An 18,649-nucleotide genomic window follows, 5' to 3' on the forward strand; every position below is an offset into this window, starting at 1 on the left:
CATGCATGCAGTATGGGTAACAAACAGGAGGAACTGGAGGCCACCATGCTAGTAGGGAACTATGATGTAGTTGCCATCACGGAAACCTGGTGGGATGATTCCCATGACTGGAGTGTGGTCGTTGATGGCTACAAACTGTTCAGAAGGGATAGGCAAGGAAGGAGGGGAGGAGGAGTTGCCCTCTATGTTCGGAAGTGGATAGATTGTGAAGAGCTGTGCCTGAGAAACAGCCATGACCAGGCTGAGAGCTTGTGGGTGAAAATCAGGGATCGGTCCGGTAAAGGACACCTAGTGGTTGGGGTCTGCTACAAGCCACCTGATCAGCGGGAGTTCTTGACAAGGCCTTCTTGCTTCAGCTGCAAGAACTGTCACGCTCACAAGCTCTTGTCCTGATGGGGGATTTCAACCACCTGGATACCTGCTGGGGTAGAGGCATGGCGGGTTCCAGGCAATCTCCCAGGAGATTCTGGGAGTCTGTTGAGGATAACTTCCTGGTCCAGGTAATAGACGGGCCGACCCAAGATGAAACCTTACTAGACCTGGTGCTCACCGATGTGGAAGAGAGCGTTAGAGAGGTTAAGATTGGAGGCTGCCTGGGCTGTAGCGACCATGCCCTGGTGGAGTTTGTGATCTTGAGGAATACGGGTCTGGCAAAAAGCAGAGTCAGCACCCTGAACTTCAGGAGAGCAAGCTTCCGGCTGCTCAAGGAATTACTGGCTGGGATCCCCTGGGAAACTGTCCTTGAGGGCACAGGAAGAGAACAGAGCTGGCAGCTCTTTATGGACACCCTTCTGAGAGCACAAGAGCTCTCCATCCGCCAGCAGAAGAAATCAAGCAGAGGAGGCGGGCAACCGGTATGGCTGAGCAAGGACCTGCAGCTTAAACTGAGGGGAAAGAGGGAAATGTACAGGAAGTGTAGGCTGGGAGGAATAGTGGGGTGTCATCTGGATGTGTAGAGACGGGATGAGGAAAGCCAAGGCGCAGATGGAGCTGAACTTAGCAAGGGATGTGAAGAATACCAAGAAGGGGTTCTACAGATACATAGGCAGGAGGAGACAGGCCAAGGAGAGTGTTCCCCCTCTGATAAACAAGAAGGGAGAACTGGCTTCCTCAGACACGGAAAAAGCTGAGGTACTCAATAAGTGCTTTGCCTCAGTCTTCACTGGTGGTCAAGTTTCCTAAGTCTGTCAGGATCCTGAACCTCGAGGAGAGGGTGAGAGGAGCAGATTCCATCCCACTGTGACAGTGGAACAAGTCCAGGTCCGCCTAAGGATTGGATGTGTGTAAGTCCATGGGGCCAGATGATATACATCCTAGGGTGCTGAAAGAGATGGCTGATGTGGTTGCCGAGCCGCTCTCCACCATATTTAAAAAATCATGGCTGTCAGGTGAAGTCCCCAGTGACTGGAAAAAGGGAAACATTACTCCCATTTTTAAGAAAGGGAGAAAGGAAGACCTGGGGAACTACAGGCCGGTGAGCCTCACCTCTATGCCTGGGAAGATCATGGAGCAGATCCTCCTGGAAGACATGTTAAGGCATGCAAGAGATAAAGAGGTGATCCGAGACAGCCAGCACACCAAAGGCAGATCTTGCCTAACCAATCTGGTGGCCTTCTATGATGGAGTGATGGCATCAGTGGACAAAGGAAGGGCAATGGATATTACCTACCTGGACTTGAGCAAAGCCTTTGATATGGTCCCTCACCACATTCTTCTCTCTAAATTGGAGAGGTATGGATTTGAAGGATGGACTGTTAGGTGGATAAAGAATTGGTTGGCTGGTCGCAGCCAAAGGGTTGTGGTCAACAGTTCTGTCTGGGTGGAGGCTGGTCACAAGTAGTGTCTCTCAGGGGTCAGTCTCAGGACTGGTGCTCTTCAACATCTTTATCAATGACATAGATGATGGAACAAGTGCACCTGCAGCAAGTTTGCAGGTGACACCAACCTGAGTGGTGCAGTCGATACAATAGAGGGAAGGGATGCCATCCAGAGGGAACTGGACAGGCTGGAGAAGTGGGCCCATGAGAATCAAATGAGGTTCAACAAGGCTAAATGCAAGGTGTTGCGCTTGGGCTGGGGCAGTCCCAGGTATGTATATAGACTGGGCAAAGAAGAACTTGAGAGCAGCCCTGTGGAGAAGGACTTGGGGGTCCTGATGGACAAGAAGCTGGACATGAGCCAGCAGTGCACACTTGCAGCCCAGAAGGCTAACTGTGTCCTGGGCTGCATTAAAAAAGGGGCGGCCAGCAGGGAGAGGGAGGTGATTGTCCCCCTCTACTCTGCTCTTGTGAGACCCCACCCAGAGTGCTGCGTGCCGGCCTGGAGCCCACACCACAAGAAGGACGTGGAGCTCTTGGAACAGGCCAGAGGAGGGCCACTAAGATGATCAGAGGGCTGGAGCACCTCTCCTATGAAGAAAGGTAGAGGAAACTGGGGTTGATAGCTTGGAGAAGAGAAGGCTCCGAGACTCCATTGCGGCCTTCCAGTACTTGAAGGGAGCGTATAAACAGGAGGGGGAATGCCTGTTTGTGTGTGTTGACAGTGATAGTTTAAAACCATTTCCCCTTGTCCTAAGACAGGGGAGATTTAGGTTAGAAATTAGGAGAAAGTTTTTCACTCGGAGGGAGGTGAGGCACTGGAACAGGCTGCCCAAAGAGGCTGTGGATGCCCCATCCCTGAAGGCATTCAAGGCCAGGCTGGATGCAGCTCTGGGCAGCCTGCTCTAGTGACTGGCAACCCTGCCCAGAGCAGGGATGTTGAAACTAGACAATCTTTAAGGTCCTTTTCAACACAGGCCATTCTATGATTCTACGAATTCAGAAAACAAATTTACACAAGGTGGTTCAAGTTTTGTTTTGGCTTAAAAACAAACAAAACACCACACCGCATACTTGCGGGTTAAGGTTTGCAGTTCAAACCAAAAAGTGCTTTCTAAATAAACAGTAACAAGCATAAGCAAGCAATATGGAAGAGTTACTCACTTCATAGCCAAGCACTACAAGTTACATTATCATAATCCATGACTCACTGGAGAAATATGGATAAAAGGAAAAGTTGCTGTTGAAATAAGCAAAGGAAACAAAAGAAATAGTTGCATAAAAACTTACTTGGCTATTTAAACGCTTTTGTGCCTGAGGGTATAAATGAATCTACCAAGCTCTTATAGTTTCTGTAGGAATCACATATTTCCTGCTATTACTGATAATGACTTTTAAATGGCACACTTAAGTAGGACTGTTATTTTATTTGCAGCCTTTTCAGCACAGGAGCAGCGACTAAGCACGTGGCAAGCGGTAACACTGGGGGAGGAACATGATGACAGCTTGTCAGCAGAAACATATGTCAGCCCAGTGAAGAGCTAACTGGCGGTGGCACCAGGACCTCGGCTTGCCGCGAACAGTTACTCCTCAGCTGGCAGGCTCTGCCTGCTCCCCGCAGCTCTCCAGCAGGTAGGCAGGCAGACCAATCTTTGCCTCAGCCCTGCGGCTGCCAGGTGCTCCTGCTGCATAAGGGGACCCGTCCCCTCTGTCCCTTTGACCACGTTCTCAGTGCTATGCAAGCTTTGCAGTGCTGCAGACCTGTTAGTGACTTCAGCTAACACCCATCTGACCCTCCTCCACTTCGTTTCTTGTGCTGTCATCATCTACGGGAGGTCTCTGCAATAGGCCAAATGCAGTAAATGGCCAACATAAGCAAGTGACCAGACTGTGGTCACTTTCCCGTACTGCAATACAGCTCGACTCCCTCAGAGACTTCTCTCCTATTCTCAGAGGGCAGATCGCCTCTGGGAGCCTATCACATTTTTCTGGTTGTCCAGAGGGACATTGTAGGATCCCCCTGAAAGGGATCAAGCAGCTTCCAATGCAAGTTTCTAGACACATCACACCCCATCCCAGTACAGTCTGTGAGCTTCTCCCCACCCTACAGGAACAAGGCCTTAGCACAGCTCTCCTGTTAAGACTTAAAAATTAAGTCTTGACTTACAGCAACTTCCTCTGAATTTCTCAAGTACAAGCCAAGCTCCAAATTTGGTAGCACGTGGACCTGACCCAAAGCTCAAGATTAAATCAGCTGAAGCTTTTTTTTTTTTTGGCTTCCAGTGGGTCAGTCACACTTTTATACAGGACTACATGGTTAAGTGATACTTTGCCTGTAGTAACATGAATATTTCTGACTCTTTCCTCATAATTTTTTATTAAGAAACTTTTGCCAAGCCTAACCCCAAATCACAAGTGTTTAAACAATATCACCATTTTTTTAAGAATAAAACTTATCCACTCTTTTCTCCATCTGTAGTTCCATACACCTTCACACAGATACTGCAAGGACAAGATGGCATGAGAGGCCAGAACATTTGCTGCACGGTAGCTGTCAGATACACCCATGAACAGCCACCAGGGAGCCAAGAGGGAAGGACTGAGCAGGTATGACTACAGGATTGGAAAATAAGGAAGCAGAAGACAAGACTACAGAGACTCTTTACTAAAAAAATCTATATATATATGTGTGTGTGTGTGTATTTTTTTTCCTGTTCTGCCTCCAGAAGCACTTAACACAATCAAATGCTACAGAAGAATCAGGGCGGAGCAAATATTGAACATTTCTTTTTTCTTTTAGCAGGGCTCACAGCAGTAAGGCTGAAATTGACATTTACAAGCATGATTGAAGATCCTTAGATCCCACAGCAACAAGTAGCATAGTAGACTTGCAAAATAGGGGGTCATCTTTTGAGGGTAGGATCTCACCCTGGATTAGGGGATGCGTGCCCTGCCACCCACACCACCCATAGCGGAGCACCAGCCCTCAGAGACAGGCCCTCAGCGAGCCGTGCATGCAGCCTCCTACCCGTTCCGTATGCACTGACTGAGCACGGGAGCTAGCAGGAAGGCTGCTGTGCCATCACCACTCAGCTACCTCCAACAGATTTTTCAAAAGGAAACATAGTGGTCTCTTAATTGACATTTATTTCCAAGTGCCATATTGCTGGGCCCAAAAACTCCAGGGGTTCTGTGAATCAAGGCTATGTAGCACAGAACAAGTGGTGCATTTTAAATGTAACTGCTTGAAACAACCATGCTATCACGCCAATTGTAACAGCTTCACAGAGTGAAAAATTACAAGAGGAGGACCAAAAATTACAAAATACAGTCTTTAGGCTGGATTATGTCCATTTCGGCCCCTTAATATTTCTACAACATATGTTTCAAGTGAAAAGTCAGAAAAAAAAAAACTCAAACCACTATTTGGAGCAGTTCTCATGATAAAATGCTAGTAGATAGTCCATTCAATAAACTACTAGAAAATAAAAATAGCAGCTGGCAAAAGTCATGCTAGGGTTTTAAGTGAGCCTGAAAATATATACGCAGTTAAAGAAAAAAAAAAAAGAAAGATGTTTCTTTTAGCATTGTGTTTACTGCCACCAAACTACAGTACCCAAGCAATGCAATATATAAAGCACAGTACACTTCAAAATAAGGCATTTTATCCTCGGCTCCACACACCCCAACATGATGCAAAACTGCCTTTTTTAAACCCTCCTTTTTGCCTAGCTGTACGTTTTCATAGACCTCAATTTTGAAAACATACAGGAGGAAAAAAAAAAGAAGTCTTTTTACACGGCTTTTTCCTTCAAACCCCCACCAAAGGGAAGAAGCAGCACCTGAAGACCAAATGGACGTAAGTGAAACTCCTGTGGGGATGCTAAGGAGGATTAAGCTATGCCAATTCACAAATAACAAAAGACACCCAGGTTATGCATCCCACGTTGTATTATTCTCAGCAATACCACAATTTTAGCAATTGCCTCAATTTCCTTAAGCAGCACTGTAAAGGCAATCCCTAAGAAAAGGCAAAGAAAAACAAGTTTGGTGAATTGTTATGCTCATCTCTATGCTAATTCAGGTCTGTTGAATAATTGCCTAAAGTGACTAGGAAAATTAAACTAATAGTCAAATGTTAAATGTCACAGCATTGAAGAGGCTTTCAGGGTGAACTGAGGCGTAGCTGCATTACTTGAGCGTTCCCTAGGCTTCCAGCCATGGATAGGCTCTGTGACAAGAGGGGGACTCGATCGTTCTTGTGCACACCGAGACTGATAGGCTGCACATTTGCTACCCTAAGCCAACGACCTGTCATGTTTTTGACAAAACACTGTACTCTAGTGAACTTTTGCCCATTACAATATTATAATACCAAAACACACCTCCATCCCAAAAGCTACCCACCTCTAAGGTGAGACCAACCCTCACTGAGCACGTGCTCTGAATTTCTCGGAGCCTATACCTTTAAACAAAAACGAGAAAACTTTTTACCAATCATTCTGTGATAACCAAGATATGCTTGACTGGAGTCACTCAAGCTCCACCTAAAAGATAGAAAGTAATATAAATTGGCTCAAGAGAGAGGGGATGTCAGAGAAGATACCATCCTGACTCCTGGCATCAGTCGATAGGCTGAGCCTCTCTTCCGCCCCCACTGGGATGCCTTTGGGTGAGATTTGAACACTTGGTTATACTAGGTGTCTCTGTGGAAACCTAGAAATCTCTAGAGTCTTTGTGCCATTTAATGCATTAATAGTCAGGATGAGTACCTGTGTATTTCATGCATGCTAGCTTGCTTTTGCAGACAGTGAATTTATCACCAGCAATCTAAAGAACCTGTGTACCTGTTGCTGTAATAAATTGCACTTAATTGCTTTGTTCCTAGCCATGACAGTTCTCACTGAATGCAACTAGAGCGTTACGTTGTTGGAGAATCCGTGACCGTTATAGTTCAGTACCCGGAATCTGACCAGACCCATAACAGTTAATCATCTACGCCCCTTAACACGACAAGGTCTCTATTTTCACTTCAGAGCTAGACCCTGGGCTTCAGGGCCTGATCTATCACCAACATCTAACACTAACACTGAGCCAGTGAAGGAAGGTCTTTAATGCCCTCAAAGAGTATTGAATCAAGCCTTCGATCAGCTTTGGTTAACAACAAGTACTAGTATCAAAATTGTACACTGATTTGAACCACTCCTACTCCTAACTATACTTTTACACATGAAAACTGTTGGAAACAGATGAAGTCTTCTCTTTGTAAAACAGAAGCCAGCAAACTAGCCAAAAAATGCTTTTCTACCCCCTGTAAAAAAAATCTGGAGAAGTGAGGGTGTGAAGGGAAAGGAAAGGAGGGCTTTCGCCCAGGAATCAGCTCTGGAAATAAGCGGCTCTCCTGCCCCAGCTGAGCCCATGTGTACATGGAAGGAGTTATATGGGCCAAACAACAATATTGGGAACCAAGGAGATCAAATCAGCAAGGAGTGTTTAAAAAGAAACCTTTGATTCTATTGAATCAGTAAACTTTTAATACCAGCTCCAACCACATAGCTCACTGGGACAGCTAAAGGTGTCAACAAACACCAGCTAACAAGAAGTACTCAACAAACAAAACCCTCCTTTATTCTCTTTCTTCCATTTAGACAACTACAAATAATCAACGAGTAAAATAAAACAAGAAAATAAATCTGTCAGCTAGTGATGCAGTTAGTTTAAGAATACGATTTTCATCAGAAATGTTTTACCTCATCTTATTGCTAGTACTAAGCCAAAATCAATGACACAAGGGCAGGGCAGACAGGATCTCTGCTTGCTTTCTCATGCTCTAGGTCTAAACCTTCAAGTATCAGTGCATGTTAACTGCTCAGATGACAGATAAAGCTGCGTTTGACTAGAGCAAACCCAGCAGCCTATTTCCATCACCGGGTCCCATTTCAATTTACTGAATGGCTGTTTCTCTCCTTTGCATCAGGAAGAGAGAAACAGGACGACGTTGTATGGGCTCATGACTAGTGGCCCATTTTGTGCAAGATTCAGAAGTCTGGCATCACTGTGAGTCGCAGGGAAAATGGAGAATTTTGAAATTCTTCGCAAAGTACAACTAAGAACACTTTGCTTTTTTATGTTACCATACACAGCACAACAAACATTCAGAACAAGAAGACTTTTCTAAGCTATTAACAGCATTTCTTCTACCAGTTCTTCTTTCACTTACTTCATTAGCTGAAAAAACAGAACTGAAACATTTTGTGTGTGGCTTGAAGTCCACTGGAGTCAACAGATACCCTTCACAGACACTTCAGTAGAATCCTGCCCACATTCAACGCAATACAACTTGAACACTTCTGAATGCCATCCGGTATAGCAAATTAGTAAATCATTAAAGCTAATGTTCCAAAAGAAAACTGAAACAACATGTGGACCCCAAACTTTGTTACTTCTGTTTTCTTTCCTACAGTAATTCTAACGGGTTTGCCATTAGAGAATGTATTCTGTAGCAATTCCATGACAATTCAAAGAAAAAACAGTAACTCACATCAGTGTTTCTACTTTCTCACTCCTGAACACTATATAATGCACTCAGTAATTATTGTTTTATCTTCTGGGAAGGGGGGAGAAACACAACAAATAAAATCCCACACATTTCATACAGTCCATTTTATTTGGCAAAGACAGTAGAAATGGCTAAGGATGGTGGGACAGCAGACACATACTTGGGGAGGGGATTATTATACACATTGATGTGAGGCTGTAAGACAGAATCTGCACTACTCTGGAGATATGCAAATAAGTGAAGAGTGGAACAAGAAGAATTTTTGTACTAGTTTCTGCTAAAAAAATATGATCATCCATTTCTCCAGAAATGTTAATAAGGCTTACAGGAGAGAAAAAATTATATGCAGAGAAATGCAGCAAGAACTGTATTTATTAGAATTTTTCCTGGGGCACATAACCCACATAAGCCCTGAAAACCCTTCCACCTCCCCTATCTGAACTTTGGGGAAATGATGCCCAAGCTCCTCTGTGAAAAGGAAAAAGACTGAACAGCTTATGAAGCTTCCCCTTTTTACTAGTGATACACTACGATGACTTCTATTTGCATAAAGATAAAAACAACACAATCAGTTGGATGTAAATCAGAAAGATACCCCATCTTGTTCTTTTCCCTAATGTCCACAGAAAGATTTCTTTTTGTACAGGGTTTTAAATGATTTCTTCTTTTAATCAAGGGAAAAGAAAATAGCCTCTAAATAGAAGGGGACTCTAAGAATACTTAAAACACATTGAAAAAGGGTCCAAATAGCTCAGAAAATGCAAGCTGAAAGAACACATCATCTCATCTCCTACAGCTCAATAATCCCACTGACCCAAACAGTTGTGGTTCTAGCTGTATTTGGACCCCTGCGGCAGTGGGACACATGAAGCACATGAATATAGACAATACATGTTTGTGGCCACCTCCCCAGAAAGCTTCTGAATAAGTCAACCAACTTCAACCAAGCGTAGCAGAGCAGTAGAGTTTCAATGCCATCAAGTTCCTATGAGTTTCATAAAAACAGGAGTCATAGAGATGAGGACAACCCCGGTAAGGTCCTTCTCTGAGGAAAAATCTATGTTATGATCTAAGCTCTATTTCACATCAGCTAATCAACACAGAATTTCAACTATGAAACTTTAATCTACAAACTAAATTTCTTTGGGTCCACTGCTTGCTGGAACCACAAGTACTAAAGATATGACTACATACTAATATCACAAATAATACTCCTACTAACACATATATTCATTATGTAAATCCCACCGCAAAAACTGCATGTAGTGTTTATGCAATAAACACAGACGGCATTCCTCTTCAGATCTCAGCACTGAGCTTTTTGCACAAGTCTCAAGATTTGACTGTCAGCATATGTTAAATGTTGTCTTGTACTCTAGCTGACAGCAGGCCCTCTTCTTATCCCCACCCACAGAGGGGGGTACAAGATCCATATGGTGCACAAGGAAAACAACAAGGATGTTTATAGACCTAAAAATAAGGAAAAGCTTTTGGCAGTATAGGTGAAACTAGTACAGACATCTGGAAGTAAGAAAGCCAACCGTAAGACCGAGGGGCTGGAAGCAACTTTCACTCCTACCTGGTTCAGTGCAATTTCTGACATAGAGCTGCCCCCCATCCTCTGGGACCTCAGTTGTGTTGTCCTCATTTGCTTGCAGTAGCTGTCTCCCACTCCATTTGTCATTGATTTCCACAGAATAGCTCAAAGCATCATAACCTAAAACAAACAAACAAAAAAACCCAGCAGATACATGAAACTGCACAGGAAAGGTGACTTGTAATTCTGTTCCCAGATGTTTAGAGCACCCAAAATATTTGCATTTCAGACTCAGTGCCCCTTGCATTAAAAACAGAGGCATTTCAAACCCCACTGGAAAGGTATGCTGCTGCTAGCTCTACATTCCAGCTAGTCCCAAAAACACGAGGAGTGTAGGGTGTTTACGTGGCAAGGTTTTGGTAAGGGGGCCATAGGGGTGGCTTCTGCGAGAAGAATCCAGAAGCTGCCCCATATTAGATAAGGGCCCTGCCGCTGGCCAGAGGCAGGCCAATAAGCAATATTGTTTGCGCCTCTGTGAGAGCGTATTTAAGACAGTGAAAAAACTGCTGCGGTACAGCAGCTAGGAGAGGGAGAGGAGTGAGAAACAGCCTTGCAGGTGCCAAGGTCAGTGAAGAAGGAGGGGGAGAGGTGCTCCAAGCACTGGAGCAGAAGTCCCCTGCAGCCTGTGGTGAGGCCCATGGTGAAGCAGCCTGTTCCCCTGCATCCCATGGAGTACCACAGTGGAGCAGGGTTCCACGCTGCAGCCCTTGGAGGAAACCACAGCGGAGCAGGTGGACCTGCACAGAAGGAGGCTGCAGCCTGTGGAGGAGCCCCACCAGAGCAGATTCTGGGCTGGAGCTATAGCCCGTGGAGAGGAGACCACGCAGGAGCAAGCAGTCTGGGGGAGCTGCCACCTGTGGGGGACCCAGGTTGGAGCAGTTTGCTCCTGATGGATGGACCCCGTGGTACAGACCCATATCTGGAGCAGTTCCTGAAGAACTGCTGCCTGTGGGAAGCCCACACAGGATCAGTTCGGGAAGGACTGCATCCCGTGGGAGGGACCCCACGTTGGAGCAGGAAAAGAGAGTGACTGAGAAGGAGCAGCAGAGACGAAGTGCTATAGACTGACCATAACCCCCATTCCCCGTTCCCCTGCACCACTCGGGGGGAGGAGGTGGAAGAGGGTGGATGGGGGGAAGGCATCTTTGGTTTCTTTCCTTTGTTTCTCACTTCTCTAGCTTGTTAGTAATAGGCAATAAATCTTACGATCTCCCTACTCTGAGTCTGTTTTGCCCATTACAATAATTGTTGAGTGATCTCCCCATCCTTATCTCAACCCTTGAGCCCTTTGTGTTGTATTTTCTCCCCCTTCCCCTTTGAGAAGGGGGAGTGAGAGAGCGGCCATGGTGGAACTCGGCTGTCCATCTGAGTAAAACCACAAGGAGTCAGGTCCATTCCTTCACAACTTCACTTATTGAAAATGTTCATAGTAAAAGTGCATCTAAAATCTCACAAGGAGTTTTAAGTGCAAAATCAGTTTAAAATTGAAGTATCATCCACTGTTGCCTGGAAAAAAAAGAAAAAAAAATCCATGAACACCTACACAGTTCATTAGCTCTGTAGGCATCTCACTGCTCTTCAGTACCACAGTACCAGCAAAAGTCTACTGAATTTTGCACATGGTGAGAAAACACTTCAGCCACTTCTGTTTAGGATTGAGATCAAGCTGGCTGCTGAATGAGGCCTAAGAGAGGCAGGCTTTGACACAGAAGACAGGTAGGCTTCTCTGTGATCAATAACATGCTCAGCAGGTGCTAGGAAAGCTCTGCCTGCACAGAGCATGTGGATTCTTGTACCTGCAGAGGCACAGCTCAGCTACTTGCACCATGCCAGGGAACAGGAGAGGGAGACTGCAAGGGAGAGGGTACTGAGGTGCAGGAGCAATCACCGTTTAAAATTATGCCTTGTAATAAAGGTTGGAACAGCTATTTTGACCAAACTGGTCAACAGGGACCCATTTCAATATCTTCTGTCCAATGCAATGTCTTATTTCCATGTCAGTGGAAAGGCTCCTGAACCTGCTCCCCATGGGCCAGCCAGCAGCTTTTCAATGCATTATGAAGCATTCATTCATAAACATGAAGTGTACAGCTTCCTTCAGGTTCTGCTCACAGAGCAGAAAACAACTGAAAAAATGTCTTTACGAGAATATGGCCATATCTACCCTCAGAACAGTTATTAAGCCCAAATGCAAAGTTATTCCCAACACAGCCTCACTTCAGCCACTCAGATCACAGGGTATGGGGCCAGAGCATGCCTCTGAGCCACTTCAGAAGCCTTCCCTACTTCAAATTGTCACGTAATACCTACAGATATCAGGGAGGCACTTTATGGAAAAAGGGATAAACCTCAGCCCAGCTGGTGTTAGGCATTTTAGACCAGGGGGTCTGAGTTTACTCTCTACCATGCCCTCGTATGTAAAGTCCTTCAAACACAAAGCATGTGTACATTAATGACTTCACATTTTCCAAACATCTGCCATCTTGCTTTTGTTTGCCAGTTTCCTTGCTAGTGAGACCCAGACTGGATTGCAAAACCACTGCATGCCATCAAACATGTTTTCAGCACTACACACAATTGCTGCTGAGAATGCTAAAAACCAATCCCAGAAGTCTATTCCTAGGCCATCAGCCAGTGAAACAAGAATCACTACCTCGAAGGCAAGTAGCAGAGTAGTAAAATGGGGAGACTGGAGCAACACATCTTCAACTCCAGCAAAAGATGAATGAAGCTGGCATTGGGACTTTGCTGCAGAGAAGCCAGAAAGAACTGAAGAGCAGATGTTGAGAAGCAAGTGTATGCAATTACAGCTGGGCAAGAGACAGACTGAAAGGTTGACTGACTGGGTACCAAAGCCAATTTGTGTGCAATAAACCTGAAGACGCATCACGCCACGCCGCCGGCTCCCATCTGCAGTACAGTGTATCAAACTGCAGTTGTTCTAGGGCAGCTTCATGACCCGAACTCATTGACTGGTTGCAGCTGAACACTTCACTCTGCATTCTCCTGCCAGGCTTACAAGGTATGGGATGATTTCTGAAAACAGTATGTAACAAGTAACCCCACAAATGTAACATACAATTACTTTGCCCCATTACTTCTGACCCTTTCCTTGCTTTATTCCCATCTTCAGCTTTGCAAGGTGCCATAAAACAAAGCTGTATTTTAGCAACGTCAACAAAAACAAAGGGCTGTTTTCCATGGCATTCTTAGTACAACGCTGGTCAGCTTTGGACATGTCATGTCTACCTGTTTAACTGAAGGGACATACTCATGTATCGGTTCCATGTTTCCTATATAGCTCTCAATTCAAATGAGGAAAAAAATATATTTTTTTAAAGAAGCCAAGGCACCCACTTCAAGCAGGCACCTATATCGACCATCTTGCAGCAGAGACCTTGAGCCTGACAACAAACAACATGTGAAAGATCTCTACCCACCCATCCATCCTTCTGCCAAGCAGAACTGGGGCTCTCTCACAAGGACTTTGCTACTCAAGTTACCCTTCAAGTGCCTATCACTGATGACATCCATGGCCCTTCTCCTGAACATGCTCAGGCTGTAGCAAAGTCTGGCTCTCCTGCCAACTGGCAAGAATGTGCAGTTGTTTGTCCAAAATATAGGGCATCTTGAAGTGAGCCAGAAACAGCAGGCTTGACTCTACAGAGGCTGCAGTCTGCACCCTGTAGCTGGAGACTTAAAGCCACCACTAAAACTTCACCCTTCCCAGTTCTGTTCAGTCTGAAGGATGCTCTGAAGAAAGACCACAGAGCACTGGAAGTGAGACTCAAGATGACATGCCTCAGAGGATGCCTAAGGATAACAGAAAATGTTCCTTGTGGGTCCCAACCCCTTCTCTACTTTTCTAACTCATCCCATTGAGATGAAGGTGGCCAACCTGAGACTTTCCTGTCTTGCCCACATCAAAGCCTGGTCATGGAAGCTCCCAAGTCACAAGGGGAAAATCACACATTGCACAGGCAGCCTTAAGTACCTTGTGTCCTAAGCAAAATAAATAAACAAATAACACACTATTCTCCGCTTGCTATGCTTTACAAACTTTAGAGAATGTTCTTTACTATTTGTTTAGTCTGTGAGCATGGGTGAGAGCTTAAGCTGTGAGTTAAACATAGACAAACATCACTGATAGAAGTGGACTGCATTTCTCAAAATGAGCGCACCCAATAATGCAACATCAGGCATCTTCCTTAATAATAAACATGCTCTGGTAATCTGAGCTAAGCAACTTCAGTTCCACATGCTAGCTGTTTTCAAAGGCTTCTCTCCCAGCAGTCAGAGTTTCACTGCACATTGCTACAGGGATGAAAGGTACGAGGAGAACCCACAAGGACTGCAGCAACCCAGAGGTTCCTGCAGAAACCTCTCCTGCTTCCTCCCAGCCCTAAACAGCTTTCAGCCTCCAACTGAAAGCTTTTCCAAAAGAGGGAGAGAGGGGAGGGAAAAAAAAAAATAGCCATCTGAGATTGATTGGGGGGCAGAGGGAGGATTAGTTTAGCAGTACCTGTTTATAACGGCTTCATTCAGTATTCACACAAATCGCAACTAGCAGCAGAATCTGTCTGCAGCCGAACTCGAGGGGACGACCGCAGCTCGCACCAGCAAAAGCTTTCCTCCCACCACACCAGGTTTATGCAGGCCAGCTGTCCCATGGCAGGACTCACTCCCCACTGACCCCAAAAGCCCATAAACCAGGGACCTCACCCAATCTCATCTCCATGACAGTTTCAAAAAGGCAGCACAACAATCACAAACAGTCTTTGAGAGCAAATCTTTTGCAACACGTGCTTTTGGCTCCCCATTTCTGACTGCATCTTGCAATCCTTTATTCATCTGCCCTAATGCAAAACTTATGCTGACATGAAGCTTCCCATCAGCTGCCAGAAGTTGTGGGGCCCGAGCCCCTACTTTGCTGAACAAGAGCCCAATCCATTGATTGCAATATATGCTAAATCATAGCCAGCAAAACGTAGAACAAAAATCCTATCTTCTGCAGAAGGACAGTGAAAACAGCAAAGAGTAAGCAAAAATTCTTCTTTTCAAGGACAAATAACAAAGGTTAGAAAAAGGAAGCCAATAGTTTTCTTTCTGAAGACACAGTTATTCATAATTGGATGACTTTTAATGGGAAACATGTCAAAGCCATTTGTTTCAATTTCTCAGGCTAGTTAAGAACTATTAAACATCTTGCGTTAGCTATATTGTCATTTTGTTCAGGCCTGTATCTATGTTAGACATTTTTCTTATTAATGTGTTAGTTGCTGGATTTATAATAAAATAATACTGGGACATCTTTAAAAACTTTGCTACAGTAGAGACATTTTTTTCCCCCAACCTTCTGTCCCATGGCATATTCCAAAGTGGGAGAATTTTTTTTCTGAACAATGATCATTGCCACAAGGTATTTTCCACAACTCCAACGATCCGGCACCAGTTTTGAATTAATGCCTCTGAAGCCAGGTTCTAGAGAGCTTTATTTTTGCTTACTCCCAGAGATATTTCCATGGAGAACTGGCACCCGGATCACTGTTCCCTGTTTTTGTGCCTGTACTACCTTTCATAATACATGTAAGACAATGCAGACGGTGCACTTCCACTGGTCTTGCCTCTTCCAATAACACAGCGAGCACAGTAGCGTTTGCTTGCTGCAAACCCTTGTAGCTGCCAGGTTGGGGTGACAGTCCTATAGGAACAGGCTCTCCAGCAAGACCGCTGATCTGCTGTACTTATGATCATAAAAATGAAATAGAGAAAGAAGAACTGATCAAGTCGACCAAAGCGTCTAAAAATGCTCAGCATCTGACCCTAAGCTCCACGTGGGAACTCCAGAGCTCCTTAAGCTGTTCCAGATGGCTCTGCCTGCCGTTCACTGCTTCCAGTGCTGCAGAAATGCAACAAGGCACATCCTCATTGGCATTTTTCAGCACAAAGAGCACTATGTTATAATGAGGCACAGCACGCCGGTGCTCCTCCATTAGGCGCTGATCTCAGAGGCGTCTTGGCTCTCAGCATCGAGCCACGGGACCTCATCAGGCCAGAAGCGCAGCTGGACCTTGGCAGGGGCAATGTGATGCGGCGCGGGCTGCGGGTCCCTGAGGCAGTAAAGGTTCCCAGCTCGCCTACAACCACGTGGCTCCCCAGCAAAGTACATTTTCACACAGGTTTCACCAATGCTCCCACAGAGTGCATTGTCCTTTTACTCCCATAAAAATGAGCACAGTTGTCCCCCTCACTAGGGGCGTTAATTACTTCTGGTCCAGTATCACTGAGGAGCTCTAGATGGAAGGAGGTGCCGACGCCACTCTGCTGGGCACTGCATGCAAGCAGCACCCGTCCCAAACACAGCACTGCCCTAGTGCGAGACCAGCACATATTGCAAGTTCACACCTATCGCGAGGCCCAGTAACTAACACATACATACAGTCCCTGCTCTAAGTGCCTGCCACCACAAGAGGGGAGCTATTAGCAGCTTTCTTTTCAGGCTGTTGGTTTCAAACACTCCTCACCCCAATGCCATCATCAGATCAGAAGGCCACTGCATGGACCTGGCCACGAAACAGTGCTCATTTCACCCAATCCACAAAAAATATCTGTTACCCATAACTAGAGGGAAAAGAGAAGAAAAAAGTTCAGAGGAAGATGAGGGGATAAATCGGGTCTTGAAAAGCTCTCCTGAATCACGCTCATGTACAGACACGATTCTACTTGAGTGTATCATAGCACTTCTTATTCAGCGTGGGGCTGAGTCAGCAGACAAGACAGCCTTAGGTTAATGGGAGGATTAGAAAGCACTCAGGCACGATGTTCAGCTGAGATAACTCCTTGAGCTTCAGCGTATAAACTGATCTACAGCAGCGGAGGATTTGTGCTGCGGCTCAGCACCAACGCCGGGGCGCAAAAGCACAGTGGCAATGAAAGGCGCTGGTAGGCAGCGAGGAGCTGACAGAGCAGTGGCTGGCCAGCCAAACTGACGAAGGGACAGATCTGTCACGGTGGCCTTTTAGAAGCACAATGCATTACTGCCAACGCCTTAGCAGCACTGGCAGGTATCCTCGTCTCTCACTGACAATAAACTACTTTCTATGCAAACTTCTAGGTCCTGCTAGCTGAAGCCAAAAACAGCACAGCTTTTCTGGAATATGTTTGCCGTCCCTCCTCTCTCATCTGTCCCCTTTATCTATTGTTTGGATGGTGGCAGTTTCAGTTTTTTGAAGGTTTGTTGGTTTTTGTTTTTGTTTTTTTTTTTGAACCAGCTGAATTATCTCCCTTCCCCTGAAGTTCCCCTACAGCAAATACAACAGGGAAATATTTCTGGGGAAGAAAAGACCTGGAAGATCCAGCTGCCTGCTGGCCCCGGCAGGTGAGCACCCGGCCAGCCCACATCCCCACGTCTCGTCTCCCCGGCGCAACAGATCTACTGCAGATTTTCACAGGGTAATCTGAGCTCAGGATTGCATAAGCGTTTCAGAAATGGATTATCTTTCTTTCCAGTCTGATCTGGGAGATCTGGGAGAAGTTCCTTTCAAAACTATCAGCAGCAAAGACCATAAATAGAGCATCCTCAGGGAAAAAGCAAAAATGAAAAAACTACACCTGGCTTTGAAGAGCAGCCTGTTCCCTCTATCTGATTTCAAGGCTGTATTTCTGTATCAGTCTAGGTGGAAAGGGTAGGGGAGGCGCTTTGGCCAGGCCACCGTCATTATTAATACTTGCATAGAGCGAGCAGAGCAGAGAGGCCAGAGAGAAGTTATAGGCACACGATAAATACGCCAGGACCCTGCACGGAAGGCCTAGCCAGATGGCATGCCACAAGGCAAGGAAGGTGCAGAGCAGAGAAGCAGCTTGCCCTGGAAGATCACGCTGCCAGCCACGCAGCACAAAGGGAGGTGGCCGCTCATAGGCCAGCATGCCGGGAAGAGCTCCCGGGGGCCTGCAGAATACACCCGTTTGGATGGTGAAATCCTCCATTAAGGCACGGGCAGCTGCTGAGGAAGACCACGACACCACCACAGCCATCACTGAGTGCCCGGAGCAGCAGCTGTGGCCCCCCCAGGCAATGTGGGCAGGAACGCGCTGTGACTGTCCCCCTTGCATGGGACAGGGCTACCCACTGCGACCAGATTTCCCCACGGACGCTGCTCCGTGGGAGAGATGGTTTTGTTTCACCTAGAGCAGGGAGCAGCATGCAGATGTCCCCCTGCCAGGCAAAGCATCAGTCACTGCTCTGCAAAGTTGCTCTCCGGCCTTTTCCGTCCTCATTGCTCCTTTAGGCAGGGCTGGAGAGCTCCAGGGGAGACAGTGACCCCCGCCCCAAACAACTTCACTTTTCTGCTGTCAGACAAGGCAACAACACCCATGCTCCTGAACACAGCCAAAAAGGGGCAGAACCAGGGTCAAAACTCTCAAGCCCTGCAGCACCATGTCTGTACATAATCACTAGTGGAAAAAAAGAGTACCCACAAAACTCCCAGATGCACTTATATCCCAAATGCCTCTTGCTCTCTATTGCAAAGGTAAACACAACTGAAGTTAGAGATCCAGCCTGGCGTCAGGGCTGCTAGGGGGAACCAGCGGTCTGGCTTTTCCCCTACCAGCAGCTGCCCCAGTGAGGGTCTTCGTCCAAACCAATCCTCCTCTCCTCCAGCAAGAAGACTCCTT

At 46.1% G+C, this 18,649-nt stretch overlaps 1 protein-coding gene across 14 annotated transcripts in view; it reads right to left on the reverse strand.

Moving 5' to 3' along the window:
- Positions 1–18,649, reverse strand: part of RIN2 (Ras and Rab interactor 2) — a 349,998-nt gene that overhangs the window by 250,870 nt on the left and 80,479 nt on the right. For all 14 annotated transcript variants that reach the window (XM_083832276.1, XM_083832271.1, XM_083832253.1 and 11 more), the window contains one exon: positions 9,956–10,093. In XM_083832276.1, the coding sequence (XP_083688402.1) occupies positions 9,956–10,060 (105 nt within the window). In that variant the 5' untranslated portion in view covers positions 10,061–10,093. The remainder of the gene's footprint in view (positions 1–9,955; positions 10,094–18,649) is intronic.

Source organism: Anser anser (genome assembly GCF_964211835.1).
Source record: "Anser anser genome assembly, chromosome: 3".
In the NCBI taxonomy this organism is placed as follows: domain Eukaryota; kingdom Metazoa; phylum Chordata; class Aves; order Anseriformes; family Anatidae; genus Anser; species Anser anser.